The sequence below is a fragment of the Varroa destructor genome, unplaced genomic scaffold (assembly GCF_002443255.2).
Source record: "Varroa destructor unplaced genomic scaffold, Vdes_3.0 BEIS01000001.1, whole genome shotgun sequence".
Taxonomy (NCBI): domain Eukaryota; kingdom Metazoa; phylum Arthropoda; class Arachnida; order Mesostigmata; family Varroidae; genus Varroa; species Varroa destructor.
In genome coordinates this window covers 42,676,807-42,698,486 of record NW_019211454.1, presented here as the reverse complement: position 1 = coordinate 42,698,486, position 21,680 = coordinate 42,676,807, and the positions used below count along the sequence as shown (strand labels likewise).

At 39.5% G+C, this 21,680-nt stretch overlaps 1 protein-coding gene across 1 annotated transcript; it reads left to right on the top strand.

Moving 5' to 3' along the window:
• The first annotated feature begins 2,161 nt into the window (after positions 1-2,161).
• On the top strand, positions 2,162-21,141 carry LOC111255616 (uncharacterized). Its single transcript, XM_086977048.1, has 16 exons — positions 2,162-3,500; positions 4,934-5,033; positions 5,215-5,449; positions 6,309-6,507; positions 6,779-6,960; positions 7,379-7,603; positions 8,807-8,955; positions 9,333-9,517; positions 11,173-11,387; positions 13,629-13,820; positions 16,789-17,098; positions 17,569-17,669; positions 18,877-18,996; positions 19,447-19,739; positions 20,109-20,138; positions 20,997-21,141. Exons 1-16 carry the CDS (start codon positions 3,377-3,379, stop codon positions 21,055-21,057), a joined length of 2,721 nt encoding a protein of 906 aa, XP_086833174.1. The 5' UTR covers positions 2,162-3,376; the 3' UTR covers positions 21,058-21,141.
• Positions 21,142-21,680: the final 539 nt, after the last annotated feature.

Sequence of the window (21,680 nt, the reverse complement as noted above, 5' to 3'; positions counted from 1 at the left end):
CCTGTACCAGCTATCTTCGAAAAATAGTATCTACAAATATTTGGTTTACATGAAAGATCCTCGCTTGAAGAAACATCTTTATACCGCGTGTAGTCCAGTTTTTTGTCATATCAATAAAATTACGAGCTCTTTGAGCTTATCTGAACTATCCAAATGAGTTTATAAGCAAAGGAAATATTGACAGAAAGATCTTCACTAGTTGACACGTAGGTGATCGACAAGTCTAGTCTTGTTATTTTTGTGACTCACATACTAGTATCCTCAGCGGAAAAGCTTTTAAGCAATATTTCTTTTTATGTGTCCTTATTTACCCTCGCTTTAAGCAAAATTTGCCCTATAGTCATACACACAAAATTGATCAATTCACTTCAGTCGTGCCATTACGATTGGCTCTATGGATTTCCTTTTTAGCGGTTGAGAGCTCTTGTACTCTATGCATCTTCGAGATAGGAAGTCGTCAACTATTGAGAACAATTCACAATTTTATATACTGATGTGCATCGCTTAATTATTCCAGGCCATGCGATTTCCGCTTTTTGCCCATAGACCCTGAACAACATCGAAGTGTGAATGCCCATTGAGCCGGAGTGATGGTCCGACACTTAAAGGCGACGTCTGATCATTTGGAGAATTGTATTCAGACTCGCCACATAGTTTGTAATTTTCCAAGCCTTCTAACTAAAAACCGAGTGGTTACATGTTTCGTTCAGTGCCGTCTAGAACAATACTTAGCGCCACTACCATATAAAGAAGTTCGAAATGTCTTGTCTTACTAATAACATTAAGAAGGAACACTATTGATTTGTAACATAAATTTCCATTTGGATTATAGGTATAGATAAGTTCAGAGTTGAAGACTTTCATAGATCTTCGTGCAGAAAAGGCCAAGTGCTGTTTCATATTGTCAGATATTTCGTATCGTGCATTAGGCACAGCCAGGAAATATCGGGCTAAATTCGTATTTAGCTTGAGCGGTTTCGAACGCTCGTAGAATCGGACATGTGTACTAGGACCTTAGGGTCAGCCGAGATTCACGGTTCAATGAAGCGTAATCTGGTGAGTAAGTGGCCTTCACTGTTCTTCTGAAAAAACAATGTAGTGATGATGTGCAAGGTAAGTCTGCACAGTTATGGAAACGACGTCATTTTTAAATAGTTATTTTAATATTGAAGGTGAAATCGTACGCATTTAGTGTTTAGCGGACTATTTGCGGGACATTTGATCAGCAGTCCTTTACTTTGAACAGGAAAAAAGAAGATTAATTAATGCACCTAGAAGCTAACGCTTCATTACCCTTATGCTGTTTACTCAAAAACAGATTGAAGGCATACCATTGCCTCATATAGTGGCGATAAGGTATCATTAGTTTTTTCTTTTTTTGTCAGAAAATCATATATTTTTGCTCGATTGCTGTGCAGAGGCTTCGTCGAGCGATCCTTAGGTATGCATGAGTTAAAACCAATAAAGTCGACCTTTGACAAAAATCAATGATGAACTCGATTACATGTATTCATGCTAAAATAATTAGCAGACCTAAACTAATCTTTGCAGCGAATGTTTGTAGACATGTTGCCAGAGAATCGAGGACGTAAGGAAGATAACTATTTTTTTTTTCGCAAATCTCTGCTGCACTTAGTTTTTATAGCGCTTATGTTCTGAATATTTGCCAGACTGTCGGCGGGATCGAGACGATTTATAATATAAATATAGTTCGAAAATAAAAAAAGCGTCTGTATGAAACGCCGCATACGGTGCACGAATCTAGGAAACAAAATAATGGCTGTCTTTATAACAGCACTCGAAGGCCATCCGGTTCGTTACTCTCCATACCCATAACGCCAAAGGGTACAGGTGTTGCGTATAAATATTTATTTGTAGAGATTATACAAGCCTAGGTAGTGTCTCGTATGCGCCGACTACGAAGGACATCGTAAATAAGAAATTAATACATCTAGCGATGTATGATGGTGCTGTGAATGCGGCAATTGGCAAGAAGCAGCGCACGGTCAGGTATTCGATCCTAAATCTGCTTCAGAATTATGGACATGGAAAAGGAGTAGACGTACATTTATGGAACAAAAGGCCTACAATAAAAACTTCAACAGCGTCTCTATTTTCCTTCTTTGGGTTGAAGGGGATGACTGAGCGTTACTTGGGACTGTCGTATATTTTGAGCATTCTTCATTTCCATCTCATTCTTCACGCTTTCTTACACTAGGAAAGCCAATCTATAATTATTTGAGTAGGTAGCTTTCGAATATAAGGCATCAGTTTATAGCCTATGTATGTACTCAATCATACTACATCTTTTAGCATCAATAGGTACACAAAGGGTTAAGGTTATGACGAAGTACAATATGCGTTATACTAAGCTGGTTTCTTTACGGCATCATCTGTCTGAGACAGATTGTTATACTACACACTCTAGCCATTCAAGCCAACGGCACTGATTTCACTTCAACAGTATGGAAGGCTCCGTTTCTTTGCCGTTCGTCTTCGAAGATTTTACAAAAATTCGTTACAAGATAGTGTGTTTGCGTAAGAACTTTTGCGCCAGAACACAAATGAGAATAGCATATAGCATACGTTAACAAACAGACCGATCTTTCCACTTCAATCAATGCAAATTCGACACAAATAAAAGAGTCCAGCTGTTTTACATGTTTAAAACATCTTCTGCTTCGCTTTTTCTGCACAGATTATCTGACTGTTCTTTCAAACACACTCTAGATGGGGAGGCCAAATGTTGCTAGGTTTCTGTTTCTGTATAACTTGTGCCAAACAGTTTTCTAACTGTTCAGTGCAGGACAGCTAAAATGATCAGAACACAATTATTATTCATCTAGGTTCAATTTACGTTCTCCTCTATGTGTCTATGAGATCGTCTATGTGTCTCTCTCAGGCCTCCCACATATACAGCGCTTGTTAACTCGGTCGACATCTTCTATTCTTGTGTTGATGAGGAAAAATAAAGCCTCCACCGTATACAGTAGTTTTAGATAGCGAATACGAATAGTTTCTCTTCAATCCGATGAGAACCATTAGCATTTGGTGTCGTCTAAACACGCCCTTACTGCCCACACGGCTTTCAGACAACATGTTGTTTTTGATACTTGGCCATTGTCGCCAGTCTTTCCACGGGGTCCCGACCCTTTGAGCGTAAGTATAAAGACACCAAAGCCTGAGCAACGACAACGTTCATGATGTATTATCGCTTTTTCGAACTATCGCGAAATGACGACTTGAAGTTTTGCTTGGGAGTTGGATCTGCCAAAATTACAGCCAACAGGTTGCGTTTAACAGAGTAACAACGAACTGAATTGTCACCAAACGGTCGCTACTATTGTTGTCCTGTCAGGCCAAAAAAGAGGCCGAGATGCACTCGCCAACCGACGGAGGTAACCAGTACAACCAGTATAATATGTCCATTCTCCGGAGTGGTGAAGGAAACATAGGCTATCTAAATGACGGGCCGCGCATTAGAATATGCGATACACCCGGTAAGTTATCAACCCATCACTATCAGCCACTGTTCTTTTGTAAACAACACTTCAATAGAATGCTTTTTCCCGTACTAGTGTTTAGAGGAAGCGAATACATTGATGGCATTACTTGCTGTGGGTCTTTTCTTAAATATTTCATGCCGGCCTTCAAAGTAAGTCAACAGATTCGTACCCATAACACCAAGAGCACAATAGGCCTAACAGCCGAAGGTTAGTGCATCGACGAACGGCAATTGTGAAGACAACGGCCGTGAATTTAGTAAAAAAAAAAAATACGTTTCGCATTATAGCTGCTTCACGATAGAGATATATGTCCGGATTTTATATGCAGTCCATTAATTGATTTGCTAGTATATATCTGGCCTTTCGAAACTCAGTAGTAGTAAGTCCCGCTAACTCAGAGCTATAGAGTAATAAAGGTGTGAGCTCTGTAGTCCATCACGATAAAAAAAAATGGCCTTATATTTCTAAAGTCACCTTATGATAACTTTCTCTCATATAAATATTCCAATAATGATGATAAAACAATAAATCAAATTTGGAATATTTAAATTTAATATTCCAAATGTGATGTATCGTATTTTTTGATGGGCATTTACGTCATGAGAGATTTTAGCCGTATTGAAATGTCACTTATCGGCCATTTGAATGAGGAATAGATAGCTGCATGAACAACAATCGAAGATCGCCTAATGTATACATTCAATATGTTAATAGAACAGTGGCATCGTATGATACCGACGGCGTGCTATCACGCTAAATAGGCAATTTTTAAGGAGACAACGTTAAGTGAACGAAGAAGGCAAGACAGGCAAGGAAGGCAAACATTGTTGATAGGCATAACGACAGATGCTCGAGCCTGAACACAATTGCCGTAGAGTCGTTACAAATTCGATGAGGACAATATACCTTTAGGCCAATCTATGAATACCATTTCGTTAAATGTCACGAAACTGCAAAAGCTCATTCCACAAAACATAGGTACTTACATTCATAGGCCTCAATGAAAATTAGTGCTAAATATAACTGGTGCGCGACTTGGTTCATAGAAGCTATCATGTCAACAACAAGAGAATTCGTAGTAGAACGCTCAGTAGAGGTTTGCGCACAGATTCAAACGGATGTGAGAAAGTTGAAAATAGTTAGATTAATTAGACCATTAAGACTTCCAATCTGGGTAGGACGATGGCCAAAAACCTGCAAGGCTTCTTAGCGCCGGAATTTAGTGATATGTTTAAAAATGTATTTATTTAGAAAAAGTAATTTTCGGTGGCCACACTGGCATACAACAGTTGAAGAACCCGGCGAATGGATTGTACTATATGGTTTTATGGCCAGGCGAAAGAAAGCTTTACACTTGAATTGAGGGCAGAGAAAATTGACTCAGTCATAAGTATGTATGTCTGAGTGCGTCTGTGTATGTATTTCAGCCGCTATCGATACGTTTGTATCAGACCCCGTCACATCCGGGGAAATGGATGATGGTGAAAAGGAAAAGGTGTTTAGAAGGGTTAGAACAATGTATGACGGGTGAGTGCAAACACTACACTGTCAAAGCGCAGTTCATTCAAGTTCAGTTTCCGTGTCACCGGTGCAAAATTCCGCATTCCCGAAAAAGGGTACGATGCTTTGAACCTCGTCTCAACCGAAATTAGGCAGAAGGTGTGATGCTTAGATGATAATATATAACGCATTTACATAACCACTTCAGCGCGGTAAAGGCGGCTGCGCAGGGGATTCAGGCGTTCATCAAGCAGGAGTTCCAACCCGGATCTACAATGACGCCCCTTGAACACTTTGTTATGAAGCAGTCATGTTTAGGCGCAGTAAAGTTACTGATTCGTCTCGAGAAAGAGAAGCTCGCCTATGACGACGTTCGACAATACTTTGAAAACCTTGGTTTTCTTCTTGATATGCTTACAACGAGGTCGCAAGTCGCCTGTATTGTAAGTAGCCAGTTAATCAGTTTCGTCTAGCAAAAGTTCAAATTGAGATCTAACAGATCCGTTTCACGTGGTACTATATATAATGCAGGACAACAATGTTACAATATGGAACAGACAATTCTAAGAGAGCTGCATCATTTACTGAGTGAATGCTGGCTCACCTTATAACTTTAGTCTAGAGCTAAAGTATGGCGTCGATCTGCCCAGTAGCTAAGAACGCTCAGCTCCGATGATTGCTCGTCGTAGTGGCTGATCCAAGCATTTCATCGAAATAAACTCGATCTTATTGAATATACGATGCCAGATAGAAACTATTTATACACTTTGGTTTATTTATTTCAGCTAAGTCGATGCGCGTGAATGTTTAGATTTATTTCAAATGGTTTGGAAAAGCCTTCGATAAACAAGACAAACTGGCGTAGGAAGAGGCATGAAACGATATTTATTATAGAGTCGTCGTGTTATCTATGATTGCTTCGAAAGGGCTGTTTATGCCAAGACGTCCAAGTTAGGAAGTTTTCTATGCTAGGAAGTGTTGCTATTTTCCGGGTTTTTCTTTTTCTGTCGACGTTCGTTTATCCTCAGAAGTTTAGCTTTTCACAACTCGACCCAAGCTCGGCGTGCCCACTGGTTTGCCATTGTACCAGGAAGACCTGGTGTCAGCCTTCAATTGATTATGCCAAGCGTATAAAGGCAGAGATTATATGGTTTGTTTCGATTTTTACTTGCTTCAGTTCGAAATCCCTAAATTTGTATCGTATCTACATGCAGGTTTTTCTCAACAGAAGTCTAACCCACGTGGTTATTCCTGTTTTAAACACGACTTTTTTGTTTTATTTTGTCGATATCTACTGAAAAGTACCTTGCCAAATTGATGGTAATGAGTATGCGTGTAGTGGCGGATTTGGCAGGACATCTCGAGGACCTGGCTAATCGACAAGTAACCAACTGGACAAAGCTGGCAAGCTTTTATGAGGAGTACTTCCGAAACAACTACGTTGAAAGGGAACAGCCCAGAGTGCCACCGTTACGAAACTTTTCCAAGTACATACCCATTGGTAAGCGTTCCTAATAACAATTTACTCACGGTTGTTTATTTGTAACTTGAATGTTCATACATACACATGTTTGTTATGAATATGTTAACGTGAAATTTTTACGCGGCTTCGTTATTAGCAAAATCCGTTTATACCGCATGCGAGTAATTCACTGCTGCAAATCCCTGCATAGAATTTACGAAACCCATAACGATTATCGCGCAGGGTCACGTTTGCGCTGCTTTGTGGCTGGCTAAACGCGCGTTCATTCTAATGTAACGTATATTTCTAGCCTGCGGTAGTCAAGGCACAGTACATGCAGCTGTATTCGGCAGAGGTCTAGATATAATGATGAAAGTTGTGTGCAAAAAAAAGAATCGCGCCACGAATTCGCCATTTAACACGACTCTCGTGGGTTCAATGTCGCGACATCCCCTTCACGTCGCCATTTACGGGACGTTTGCCTGCAATGAGGTACGTACAAGGACGAACAAACACCAGTGAACTGAATTTGTTGTATGGTCCTGCATTTTATATGATTATTGCGTCGTATAGGGGAAAATCTATCTGGAAGAAACTATCTGAGCATGATTTTTATAAGGCGCAGTAATTTTTGTCTTGCAATGGTACTTTTGGCACCCAAATCCTCTTCAGCCACCTACTGTAGATCCTTGCGGTGGATTATTAATAGTTAACTAACTATAAATGGTTAAGTTTTAACTCATAGTTTTGTGGCTATGAAGTTTTCAAAACTACCCTTTCTTTTTTTACTATTGCTTATTACTATTGTTAATACTGCATTACTATACCATATCCATCGAAATGAAATTTCGTCGGACACACGCTTTCTAACAGAAGATGATCTTGTTTTTATGTTGTGGATACGATGCAGGCATACATTATACTTATGGAATACTTTAGCGGGGTCGACTGCCAACGATTAATTAGACAGACGGGAAGTTTGCCTACGCAAATTGTTACCGTAATCATAGCCCAACTCTGTCTAGCACTAGAGTATCTTCATTATATGGGATTTATTCATCGCGATGTAAAGCCATCGAATATCCTCATGAATCCGGAGTGCCGCATCAAGCTGTGCGATTTTGATACTGCCAAGGTTGGTATGGCTTCATTCAACGGAAATAATTCTCTGCTCCACGTATCTTGCTCAGTAATAACATTACAGGGTGAATCGTTTAAATTTGGGTTTTTTTCGAACGGCCACGCGCGATTTCACGAAGCTACTGGATGAAGGCTCGTTTCTAATAGGATGTAAACATCTTCGAGCCACGGCGGACAAGGGTGCTGCGTCATTGGAATGTGAGTGAAGATTATGCAATCTCGTGCCGGTTTAAGCGCCAACGAAATATTTCTTTAGCTTTCACAAATCAACAGTAAACGACCTCTCAGGTAAGTATGTAGCTACAAAAGAACCAGAAGCACGTCCCAGCACAGCTGAACAAAAAAATCTACGACAGATGAAGAGCGGTGCGAACTCCAGAGATAGTCGATGTCGTCACGCATTTCTAATGACCTTCAGTAGACTAATTTCATATGGATCTTAACCTCTTAATTTAACGGCCTGTTAGGAAAAATCCCAAGTAGACCATCCCTGTTGTCAAGCAGATACCTCCTGCCCGGGATCAGTTAAAACGTCAAGATTTGCCTGCTGCCGCGGCAGCTCTTTCAATTATTTTCTGACGGAAAAATAAGTAAAACCGATGCAAGAATTGAATGCACTAACGATTTATTCACAGTCTAGAGTAAGAAAACTAATGCCCTGGATGTGACCTGCAAGCAAGAAGACGTTATAAGGAAAGGAAACCCTTTTGCTACTGTGGATTTATGAAGTGTGTCTTTAGTAAAGGCTTTCAGTAATATGGTGTCTTGGCATGGATTGGCTGGCGAGACTGTTTGAGAATCCGAACGTGTTTTGGAAGAAGCACATGGCCGCCGAACAAATTAGGAACTTTATTAAACGGTAGCCTGAGGGTCGACATGCAACGTCGACGTGCTCATTCGTGCTATGAGAAAGGCGTTTGTACGGTTGTAGCGGGAAGCTTGAAACGAGTCTATGATCTAAATTTAGGTACTCCCATTAAAGCTGTAATTAAGACAAACCGACGTTGTGTTGAATGAACAAGACCATCAGAAGTGACATTCAGTATAGGCAACGTTGATAACTAGTTAGTCTTAAAAGCAAATGGTAAAAATTCCGAAGTTCCGTCAGTGTTAAGAAGCTCCTCTAGGGAGTAGTTGGCTTCCCGGTTAATTTGGTCACTGTAGTTATTCTACAAAGAATGATGTCACAATATTCAAGGTGTGTATTGGCTTGTTTGGTCCTCGCTTTCACAACGCGTTTTCGCGGAGAACCAATCGAGAGTTTAAGGATTCTGAGGCCGAAGGCACATTGGCGTTTTTGGCCCCAGAGGTGCTCAAGAAAGACTATTACGGAAGATCTATTGATTGGTATGGCTTGGCAATCTACTTTATGATACTACGTATATAGTTGGTTCTTCTACAATAAGCATACGTTTGCGTGGTGTGGCTATGCACGAATTAGATGCATGAGAAACCCTGCCCTATAGAACTTACCGTAATTCTTTTCCGTCAAATACCCATAGTCAACGGCGGCGAAGTACAATCTGCATCCAAGTTTTATAGGAACATCTTATTTGAAACAGTCTTTTTAACTCATAAATGCTTCAGAAACACTTTAGAACAAAAAGGAGGGTTTTCCATCAGTTTGCTTGGGTTTGTAAGAAATTGAACGTTCAACCTAAAACAAGGTACAAAAGGAATAATGAGTTCCATATTAATTAGTCCCTAAACGAAACTGGACGCAGGTGGGCCATGGGCGTGACGGCCTTCGCTCTCAGATGCGGAAGGGTGCCTTTTAATGGGAAAAGAGAGTCCGATATGCGAAAGTTGACACGAAAAGTAGAGTTGGACTGGCCCAAAGATGAAGATTCAGTAAATTTCCAGGTTCTTAAGGACTTTATATTTAGAGCTCTGCGACCCAACCTTAAAGGTACGTTATGGTAATGTCTACCACTGACTAGGGGATAACATGGTCTAAGAGCTGATGCGCATCTATAAATGCGTTGCTATGGTTATGCTGGTTCAAATCTTAACATTGGAAAAAAATATTTGTAATTGATAACCAGGAATAAGGGTTATTTCTTTTAATGAAATAGCTTCTTGTGGGGAAGACTGTTTCACAGGTCTATCGGAGAAGCCTCAGATTAGTCCAGCAAGACCCACCTCAGTTAAACCCTCGATTAAGGCAAGCAGCTAAATACTAGGATTTGTTCAATTAAAAAACAATTAACTACTGAAATTAAAAAAAACTAGCGTAGACTTTTTGGAAACGGCTACTGTGCGACAGAATGTAAACATAATGATGAGAAAAATAAATTTAACGCAACTTTGGAATTACCATCGCGTCTCGATAGTAATTGGCGATGATATAGTGCTAGCAATAATCTTTTAAGCGTCGTAATTGAATTGTCACCTTCCTTTCTGAACTACCTCATATAAACGTAGAGTTTTAACAATACTCTAGAACAAAAAACTGGGGAACAAAAGGATCTCAATATTATGGCAATAGGATGTTTGTCAGTGGTTTACAAGAGGATGCAGACAGAAAATTTGGGTTGAGGTCAATAAAATCACAAACTATACAATAATAATAATAGATTCCCTACTGGTTGCATTGTAAGAGCGTTGCATGAGGCCCCCTCTTACCTATAGTCACAGTCAGCGGGTACTCTTTCTTACGCTACTAACTGCCTATAGCATGGTCTGATTGAATCTCTTACCATAGCGTTTCTACTAACTTGGCTCTAGAGAAACGGCTATAAATGTATGACTCTCGCCTCGTATCATAAATTGATACGGCTTTACGACAAACCACTGTGCAATTCAGTGCAAGATATTAGACACAAGCGCTTGAAGACGCTGCACAACTAACTAAGCAGTCGAAGCCGAGAAGTTGAAGTAACATTTTGTTTTGTCGCAGAAATTATACGTACCCGCTGATGTTATGATGTTTCGAACGAAATTATGCATACCTTGGCCGAGAACCTACCGTCTGTCTGTATAATTTGATTTGCGTAGCGATGCAAGCGATTTCTTGGTTAACATAAATGTAGATGGTGGCCCGACAGTAACTGTCCCGCTAACAGAAGTTTTTCGAAACAGTCACGGCTACGGCAGCAGTAGTTGGATTAGCTGGTACCTGTTTTAGCAGTTGTTGAATACAAGTAAGCTTTACCTGAAAACAGTAGAATCAATTTCTCCAGGGTATGCTTGCTTTGAGGAAATTTTCAATGGGACGAGCTGTTGCGGGGACATTTTGCCATCATAATGCTTGCAGTGGCTTTAATTTTCTCATCAAATAATACACTGTTCGGTATCAACTGTGTGAAAAAACCGTTTGTTATTTTTCAAGACTTGCAAATGTTATGTAGATGTGTTACGCATATTAAAATGATTAAAATAACTAGAATTACAAGAGGCTGTAACAATCTATTCCCGATTAATTCTGAATTTTGAAAAACCTACACCCCACCCAGGGAACGCAGGTACATTTGGTGCTACCTTCTCAGTTGAAGATAAGCGACAGCCTTGGCGACTACCATCATGTCGTGAAACCTGCTGAGACGTTTATGTTCATGTTTGCAGATCGTTTGTGCACGGAAAGTTATCAGGAGTTCAAAAGTCATCCTTTGTTCGCAGATGCTGACTGGGCTCTGTTGGAGAAAGCAGACTCAATTGTTTCTTACGAGCCAGCTTGGAACATGCTTGTTCAGTATAAAGGCAAATTTCAACCGAAGCCCGACATCTCCAAGAGCCGTAAAAGAGACAAAGCTCTAATCTGGAATCCTGCGGATCTGACGGTTGGTAAACATTTCAACACAGTTGGCACATATAATACATGTCTAATGATGTACGAGCAAGATTGCTTGCGTACGCCTTATGCTCCGTAGCGATGTTACAGGTGAGACATAAACCTATATAATTGATACGTGTCATGTCTTGACATGGCTGTAGAACACAAAGCGATCTTGCGCTTGGTCGTGTCTATTTCTCGCAATGAATGATTGTGTTGCCATAACCCGTGTCCATAAGTTTCGTCGTAAACACGATATAAGCTAATGATGTCAATGTTTGATTACATTTGCTACATTTCCATGTGTCTGTTGTATCCTGTGGCTCGCCCAATGCAATAGTACAAACTTGGGAAAATCACTATTTACATCAGATTCTGAGAACGCTCATTTATCCAGGGTAGTTATCCTGTTAAGAAAAAAACAGCATAAATCCGGTAGATCATGGGTGATTAGTAACTGAATACCATAATACACCATAGATAAGCCACAAAGTTACGAATCCATATTTCAGGACCAATATGAGGCTTCTCCATTGTGTACGTATTTCTCTGAAGGGTTCAAACGCTGTATCGAGCTGGCACAGCTCGAAAGACCGCTCACCGTAGAGATGGTTATGGAGATGCCGGAATTTATACCCATATTTAATGAAACACAGTACAAATATAAGAACTTCTTCAAGGCTGTACGCTTATAAGAGACAAACTGAATAAGCTTATGCCGTTAGCGTAAAGTGTTAATAAGCGGCGCTGAGTAACCACGTAGGACTGTTCATGCGAATGGCGGGCTAACGTATATGGCAATGCATGGAATTTCTCCTTTAACAAGCAGGCTATTTGTATGTGACCTAACAAACATACAAAAATGAAGCGACCGAACAATAACAGATGTGTATATAGTGCTGGCTGTATAGAAATATTTGTCCATGTTCAAAAATGTATAAATTAAATAATTGACTTATTGGTATTGGTTATATTGCCTTGTGATTAATTAATGACGATAGCATTAATAAGAGCATAAGGGTGTATATGAAAAAAGTACCTAAATATACTGTGACGACCATTGTGTTTTCGATTATGAGTCATCCCAATAGATTTATCAGAGTTGAATTGTTTAGCAAGGAATATTCCGTATCTGATAGTAAGCGACATCGATGGTGCGGTCTAAAAGCTGATTTGCTACGTGTGATTGTTCAAAGATACCCAAAGAGTCGTATTGCTATCTTAGCATTATGTGAAAAGCTAGAAAACACTTCCATCTTTGGCGTCTGCCGACAAAAGAAAGTGGAACATTGTGACCTATCTGGTAAATTTAAGACCTACGGACGGTAAAGGACAATGGGAATAACTCCAGTGCAGGTACCATGGATGTTCGGCCAACGTCGCCTTTTGATCTGCTTACGGGATCTAATAGAAACGTACAAAGGTTATTTTAAGCACATGTATAGCGGCTCAGTTACCAATAATCATGGTAAAAATAGTTGTATTAACTATTTGACTATACTCGATATTTACTAAGATCGTGTGGCAAAAAACAGTTCAAACGACCATATAAGTTCACATCAACAGATCAAAAGCCCTATGCTAGTGGTTCAGTGGAGGTCGTTCGCCCCAGCCAGGGACCGCGTGCATATGCAACGAATGACAATTAATGAACCTAATTGTAAAGGCTACAGTGACGATTCAAAACACGGGTAAATCAGCATCTTCGGTGGAAGATACAGTTGATTTACATAAGACCAGTAGACATACGACAACACACGTTGCCTTATAACAACAGAGACTGATCCATTAAGCGTGTTTTATCTCATACGTTAGGCTCACAATTGAGTTCCTGATCATTCATCATGTACCGAGACAGGCGAACAAGATGAATGCAACTTAACTTAAAAACTATACACAAATTTCGAATTAATGCGCATTTTAATTAGATACAGCAAGGTCGTAGTGTGTCGCCGTTGTTTCATGTGCATTGCACCGCTAGAAGGCAACTCAAACGTTTCAATCATAAAAACCTACCCATATAAAGACGGTGCGATGGCTGGATTTGGAGTCGATCATGTTCAAGTTAGTTCATTTCCGGTAAGACGTCCTGTCAATGTGTATATACATACATATATATATATATATAATTGCGTACCTCGTTTGCCCCAGTGATGCATATTAGATAAATTGAGAAAAACGGTTTCCTTTTTCGTTTACCGTTATGATACTTTTATGAGTTCTCATGCTTCTGTGACTCTCGGTATAGTGGATGTACCTCTCCGAGTGGACATCGGATAAACGCCTTGCCGGGAGACATGGAGGATTCTTCGATGCGGTTGCAGGTTCGCTAAATCTCACTTACACGCTTAGATTACCCGAAGATTATCAATGGGGATCCTGTGACGCAAACGCAAACGGCTCGTCATGTACCGGGATGCTCGGCGATCTGTACAACAATGTATGTTGTCAAGTGTTTGCGGAACTATATGCATACTTCAGGTGATAGCGTTCAATTCATTCAGTTACATATTTTCTTTAGAACAGTACTTTTGAAAAAAAAAAAAAAAACATATTACATAAACAGCGGATCCATTAGTTCTTTCAATCAATTTTTACGCGAAAAGACGATGTCCCTCGTTTCAGTCGACGTTTTTCAGTGGTTTGCCGTCGATTTTGTTAGTTATTAGTGTTATCAACACGATGCCTCCACGATAGCCCACTGAACTCATGGCATTACCCTTTTCAGCATTAGTCCGTATTTTACCACAGATTATGTGACCATGACATTTCCGTATGTGATCCACTGATCGTCGCCCGTCACTGATTAACCATATGACAACGGGCTCAACTTTGTCACGTTTCCGTAAAGTTTAGCAGCTAAAAATACCAGTGAACGAATCCTTTTATGTGGCACCCAAATGTCGGCTTTTCTCAAATGATTTTATAATCGCTGGATAGTGAATATTGAACTTTTTTTTTGGCGATGCCATGATCATTGACGTGTCGGTCTCTCCAAACTTCGCAATAATGTTTTTCGTCACTCAGAAGTACCCAGAAGGCAAGCAGAATGATCCTTACGCCGTTCCTTTTGATAACACACCCTGGCTATAAAGTGTATTTTCATGGGCTTGGCTAGCGTTTGCGCTTTTTATACAGTAGAATTGTGAAATACAACATTTTTGTAAAAACCTAACTCTTTAGAAGGCGCCCTATCCCAAATATAAATTTTCAAAAAATCGAATAATATTAGCTTAGCTACGACCGCTAAATTTTAGCTCTTAAGTAACAACCACACCAACTCGGCGTGACAACAGAACCTAAGTAACCCATGTGACTTTAAGCCGTATACCTAAAAAGCCTTAATAACTCGCTCGACCGTCCAATATATTTACACAAGTAAAAATCGCCTAAAGTGAGACTGTTCTCTTAGACTGAAAAAACAGGTAAAGGAAGCAACGCAATGTTTCGCTTGTGCTTAAGTGCCATTTCTCTATAACTATAACTATCATCCACCGCGATTACATCTTCGATTTAAAACCTAAAGCACTCTTTAGTCGTTTAATGTATTCCTGCTTCTGCAAGTAATTTTTCAATAACTGTCATGCATAGCGGTATCGGTAAATGGAAACTGAGGAAATATCGATCAAATACGTTACATACAAACAATCTTAGCCAAATTTAATTGTGGTAACGGGCTAAAACGCCAAGATGTGGGAAATAAGGCAAAAAAAGGAGAGTTATTACAAGAGCTTACTTCTAGTGGCTATTCATAGATCGTATCTAAAACGGCTAGTTAATTTCTAAAAAAAGTAAAAATTTTGCGCATGCTAAAAATGGCATTTTGATGAATTCTTGGGTCCTCTTATTGAATCTTATTGAGAAAAAAATTTATTTTCCTTATGGAAATATTTCTCGGATTTTTTAGAAGCCGCCCGAAAACTGGCAATAATATATATCGCTGATTTTATACAATAAAAAAGTTTTTAATTTTATTGGGGAGCCGTTCAGCGCGAAAAGATTGAATAGTAGATCATCCTTGGTGAAATCACAGAACCGACGCACTACTTAGTCCAGAATAGGCTTGCTTCCTAGTACCTTCCTGGTACTAGGGGCATTGCATAAATGCATGGCTATACAATAGTACCTTGTATACACGTGTACCTGTGTGTTCAAAGTGGTCCACCTTTTTCTCGGGCTCTTCGGATACGCATACGTAGTTTTATGGAAGTATTCATCAAAACCTACCACAATCGACCGAAGATAGCTCGTTCCTATAAGGATATAAGCAGAGCAGCTGTAGCGAAAATGGTACTTCGTCGTCAGAATTCAGAAAGCATCGATTCTTACGATCCCTTTATGTGCAGCAACGTCGCGCCGAAGTAATAATTTCCCTCGGTGACTCCGAATCCGTAGCATATAAAATCGCAAGATAAGCATACGGCTGCAGACAAAGCAGAACCAAGTTCCAGCATATTTTAGATACAGGAAAAACTAATGGATGGTGCAAATCCAAGTTAATGGATGCCGTCTAAAAAATCTTTTTTTTGGACAGGAAACGAAAAAATTCCATATAATGGTGGGTACCATTTTACCTATTCTTCACAAAGACCTCAGACACGCGTTGTGTCCTAAAACTAGGCAGGCGCTCTCTGGCCCTCTGAGGCCAAAAACTCACCTGATATTGTCTGTCCAAGCAGGTCTATGAAGGGTATTTGATTCTACTCTGAGAGCCAAACATTTACCCTTCATATTGATATCGATTGCAAAAACGATCGGTGACTTGCTTCCAATCCAGAAGATGTGCCCATTGTGCGTAAAAGCAATTTTCCGGTTAAAATTCATCTCCTAAGTTAGTGAGAGACGTTAGGTTATTACCACTACTTATGGATGTCTTACTGATTGCTGTGTCACCGTGAATACCTACGATGTCCAAAAGAACACGGAAAAGACAGTGTACCTGTTTATATTGTCCTTTTAATGTAGGGTTGAGAATCTGAGCATATTTTAACATATAGTCTTTATTTAATATATACTGTAAAAATACTATGTTTAGAGCTCGGTAGAGTCCAACAATCCTCGGATAGACGACCTCTATTCGGCTGCTTGTGCTATCAAAAAGACACAATTGGAAAGGGAGCATTGAGACTGCAAGCACTGAATGACATGGCCGTGAGGAATGATACTTTTAACACACACAAGATTTCGTTGGAATATTTTTGTTTGCATCTAGCCTTGGCAATGACTCTTTTTTATTATGAGTTCGTACCTAATCCGATTACGGTACATATATGGATATATGCACCGTAATCGGATACTTATATATATTAGAACATATAGATACGTATATATATATCATATGCATATATCTAAATGTTGTTTTCCCAAGTGTTATAATATAGCGATGATACTCGATTCTATGTTGGCAGAGGGCCGACATCGCCATCGGTCCATTCAGCGCATCTGATGTATACTCGACTTTATTCGAATCTTCGAGTACAGTCTTTTACGAAGAATATACGATAGTAATGGGCACACAGATTGCCTATGCCATCAACGCCTTTTCCACGTTTATGGGCATTGAAGGCATCCTATATTTTTTATTTTTGATCTTGCCTTTTGGTATCGCCGTACTAGTGGCCTTCATATCACATCAAATTCTACCCAAGCTTGGACAAGAAGACATTGGCAATATTTCGAAACTATTTCTTGAACTGCTTAAACTCAACGCTCAAAATGGTAAGCATTCCTATTCGTGATTTCACTCTAGTTCTTAATGGGCAAGCTCCTAAGATAAGCTTGCGGGGATATGCAAGTTATAGATTTGTAACTTCCATATCCCCATAAGTGGCGCAAATTAGGATATATAAGTAACATTTGGTTTTGGCACAGAGTCGAGCAAAATTTATATATATATATATTCTTTTTGATTGCGATCTAACATGCGTGCGTCATAATTAGAAGAAATCCTCGAAAAAAAAGCATCGTATCAAAACCGTTAAAGACTGCGTGAATAAAACAACCTAAATTCGTCTAATAATCAGCTTCTATTATCTCTCAGCGCCAATAGGGATTCTTTTGCCCGATTTTTCATAGACGAAATATGAGTGGAACTTAGAATCCCTCTGATAACGTTTACATTGGAGAAATACATTGGCATTCAGATTTTCTACGACTGGTAATTTTTGTTGCTGTCATTGTTTGCCAAGCCTCTGACATCCAGGTGAAGAACTCAACAAATCGCATACTTGTCGCAGGCAGTATGATCGCATCTGTCTTCTCTGCTATAATGGTGTCATCTTCAGTCAAGGTAGTATTTGAATCTGTCAAATTTCAAAATATCAGTCAGCAAGTTTCTTAGATACTGTCTGTGAGCAATCTGGATAGCTGTGTTTAATAGAAGAAAATTGTATCGCTAACATTTACATGTCAACGGGGATGTTCGAAAGTCCCGAAAGGGCTGCTCGAGAGGCCGCATGATTGGGTGTCGTTGTCCGGTGGTATTCAATGAGAGGAAGCCCATGCGCTGGGCTAAAAAGTACAAGGCGCTGGTCAGATAACGGAAATGGCCACCGCACCGGGTCGTAAGGCGGACGTAATAAAGAGCTGTTCAAACTTGGTTCGATATCAAGATTGGTGCAGAGGAGGCACAGGGAAGCTTTACGATGAAAAAAGCATTCCTACAACATTCGTAGAGGTTCGCCAGGAAAATTCTGTCACTACAGAGAGGTTTGCGGGACGTCCAGCTGGTTTGTGAGTTCTAGACGGTCCCTGGCAGATGAGGTGGATTTGAAGCTGAGGTTCCCAGGGCAACGTCCGAAGCGCATATTTCTCGTTTATGTTCTTACTGTAGGTAGTGTGACTTCATATGCTCTGTTAGTATGGCCAGTCCGAGACTATTGTCGAGGGAGTCTGGCACTTTCTGGTGGGAGCGTCCCCAGCTAGCTGTTATTTCCGCGTCATAGGAACATCCTGAACTTGGTATGGGCTATTGCACCCTACATATTGTGTACCCTTTTTCTTCTCCAAAGTTTGAAACAGTGTTCGTCTCTTCCTGACCAATCAGGACTGGGCAACCATATCTATGGCATTACATTGGACACAAATTAATTACTCGAAAACGTCGTCGGAAAACTTTTGAGACGAAACGCAATACGCTCCGTCAAGACGGGCGTATATTGCTTGATGAAAAAATGGGAAAAAATATGAATAATGTCGGAGGATATATAACATGATAAGTAAATTGTAAAAAAAAGTTCTTTATTCAGCCAAATACAATAATACAAATCCAAATAAATACACAATACGATAGATACGATAACTACCAGCTTAATAGACCGTTCTATGAATGTATTTACTAAGCATGCCCTGAGCAAACTGTTCAATTTTATTATTATTTTAAATTTGTTTTATTAATGTAATTTAAATAAATTACCACACTGCGTAATATCGATGCTGATGTCGTTATTTTCATCCTATGCATATTTACACTTCGTATTCGAAATATCCGATTGCAGGCAACGATGATGAGGCGAGATCCTACCGAACGGATAAAGACTGTAGCCGAGCTGCTAAAAAAGAGACACCACATGCATCCATTTATCCCTTCGGATACATTTCTCACTGATGTTTTCAAGGTTAATTTCTATATGAAGATCGCTGGGTTTATTTTTAGAATGTTGTTACGCAGATATAGACTTGAAAAATAAAGTTCGTTTTAATCTTTTGTCAATTTGCGATCTCGATTGTTGAAAGGTCTCAAAAATTACGTAAACGAAGGAAATTACATAGTATAAGAATTCTAGTTGGAAGAAGCGTGTCCTTATAACTGAAAGCTGAGTAGAAAGGAAGTTATCATCGATGGAGACCAATAAACAAAGCAACGACGTAAACGATACGATACCTTCAATTGATTGATAGAAATATTCAGTGCGTTTAACTTATCCCTATTAGAACAGCTTTTAAATTCTGAACATTATGAATACTAAACATTGTTCGTTGTGCTAGATGCTAACTGATGTACTGAAAAGTCTTGCTTTGAGTGGCAAATTGTTTTATTTTAACTTGTGCTAATGTTTTCTTAATAGGGAGATGATTCTGAAGATATACGTGATCTTCTGAATTGGATTGAGCATGATGGTTATAGCGCCGTCGATAGACTATTAATTCCGGAAACGATACGCGGCCTTCTGAATGGAACGATGTTCACCCTTTCCAACTGCGAAATGATGGCTATCTATATAGCCCACGTCTATTACTCGCTTCCGGAGAAGCACCGCGGTTATATTATATGCCTAGAACAGAAACTGTTTGGGGCACCACTTGTTTGGTACTATCGAAATGCGCTGCCGGACACGTTCATCCTAGAATTTAACCGGAGGTATTTTTTAAAATTCTCAAGTACAACTTTGTTCGTAGTGAAACTCTTTGTAGCGAATACGGCTAGGCAATTTTTTTTTGGTCTAAATACATGGTGCATTCACTGATGAAACGTTTTCTTTTCATGTGTAGCCTACATACGATAAATCAAAAAATTTATTTAGGATTGACCGTCTTGCTATGAATGTTTTCACACCTGCAGATTGTTAAGTAGGCTAAGACTTTTAACCCAATATGCCATATTTATGATGCAGTGTCTGATCGGTGGTTGATTGGACAATGATCACAGTGTAAATTATGAGCGAATTTTATACTCGAAGGAAGAATGATGATCACAATGTAGTTTTGCTTTGTGTCGGAACGTTTGCAGGACAACCTGGTTGTTCGAATCTCCTTCGAGGTTTGTCTTCGATTTCAAATATACCGCCATACCAAAGCACAGATATGCTCGGAGCACGTCTTTGTCAGGCGATGCCATCATAGATGCTTTGCGAGTCAGTGAAGTTCTTGGTTGTTTCTACGTGTTTGCTACTGGGATAGGTGGCGCTTTTATTATTGTTCTATTTGAAATGCTGGCGGCCGTTGTTGCGCCTTCTTGCCGAAGCGCTGTGAATCGATTAAAGGCCAACCTCGACCACTGAACATAGCGATTGCTTTTACGAAAATCATAATAAATATATAATAATTAATATAGCAATAGTTATTATTATATGGTCACTGATCTAACTATATGTATCGCCAGTGATGTATCGCTTTCGTACTAAAGGAACTACTATCTAAACCAAAGACTAAAGTTGTTTTATAAAATTGTTGTATTTACTCGGATCAGAGCAAAGAAACAATGAAATAATTCGAATATATGATGATAGAAGCTGGTTATGCTAAAAACGAAGGCGCCACATTACGAAATAACAACGATAAAGGAAACTAGAAAGGGTAAAAAGCTGTGAACATTCATTCACCTAAATATTCAACCATAGGTAATTTCAGCTATCTAAGGAAGAAACCGAACGATTAATCGCAGATAAATGTCTAAGCTACATAACGATGTTCAGTTGAAGTCCAATTTCGTTTTGCAAAGTGTCCGTCACGTGAGGCAAAAATATCAATTTCTTGTCGGCACAAAACTAGATGCAATAATACAAAACTTCAAATATACACTCATTTACAAGCCAGATATAACGTAAATTAATGCAACAGTTATTTCGCATGCCAAGATATGTGCTAAGCAATGCAGAGGACTGGCTTTATATTTCAGGACTTTTTCAAGGCTCCGTCAGGACTGTCTTGTTTGTGTCTTGTACGTGCGCGTATACTGACTGTCGAAATCGACAAACCAATGCAAGCAATAAAGACAATTCGACGTTCAGCTGCGTCAGTCTCTCCGGCCACAGACTATAGAATTCTATTCTTATTATTGATCGGGACTAGTGTACGAGATGACAAAAAGTTTGAACAATTTATTTAGATATAGCACAGGACTTAGCTGTACTGAACGTGTCGAGGTCCCGTTAAACAGGTAGGTGGAACATCTACCGAAAATTTGCGACTGATACCCGAGTGATCACACGAGTTGTAAGATGGCTGACGTTATTACCGTTACGTCAAGTCCGGTAATGTATTATCCGTTTTTTAAGCATATAGCTTTCACAAATCCGATCGGATGCCTTATAGAGACGCAAAGATGTTCCTTCGAGTGGAAAGCTAATGGTTTTCATTGAGGATCCTGTGACAGAATAGATTTGACATGCATTCATATGCCGATAAAACTTTCCAGAAATTGGTGATCTGAAAGATTTACCTAAAACTTCATAGAACGAAGATCCTGCGACAAAAAAGGCTCGTTATTGGTCTTTTTGGTCTTTGAAATAGTTTAAGTTTTTGAACTTCCTCCCATCCGAAACTGATAGCTGTTGCCTGAAGTTTTTTACCCATGCCCATA

Coding starts and splice junctions, on each gene's coding strand:
- LOC111255616 (XM_086977048.1), top strand. CDS start 3,377: ATGCACTCGCCAACCGACGGAGGTAACCAGTACAACCAGTATAATATG. Junction 5,034..5,214: donor GTTAGAACAATGTATGACGG/GTGAGTGCAAAC, acceptor TAACCACTTCAG/CGCGGTAAAGGCGGCTGCGC. Junction 6,961..7,378: donor GGACGTTTGCCTGCAATGAG/GTACGTACAAGG, acceptor GATACGATGCAG/GCATACATTATACTTATGGA.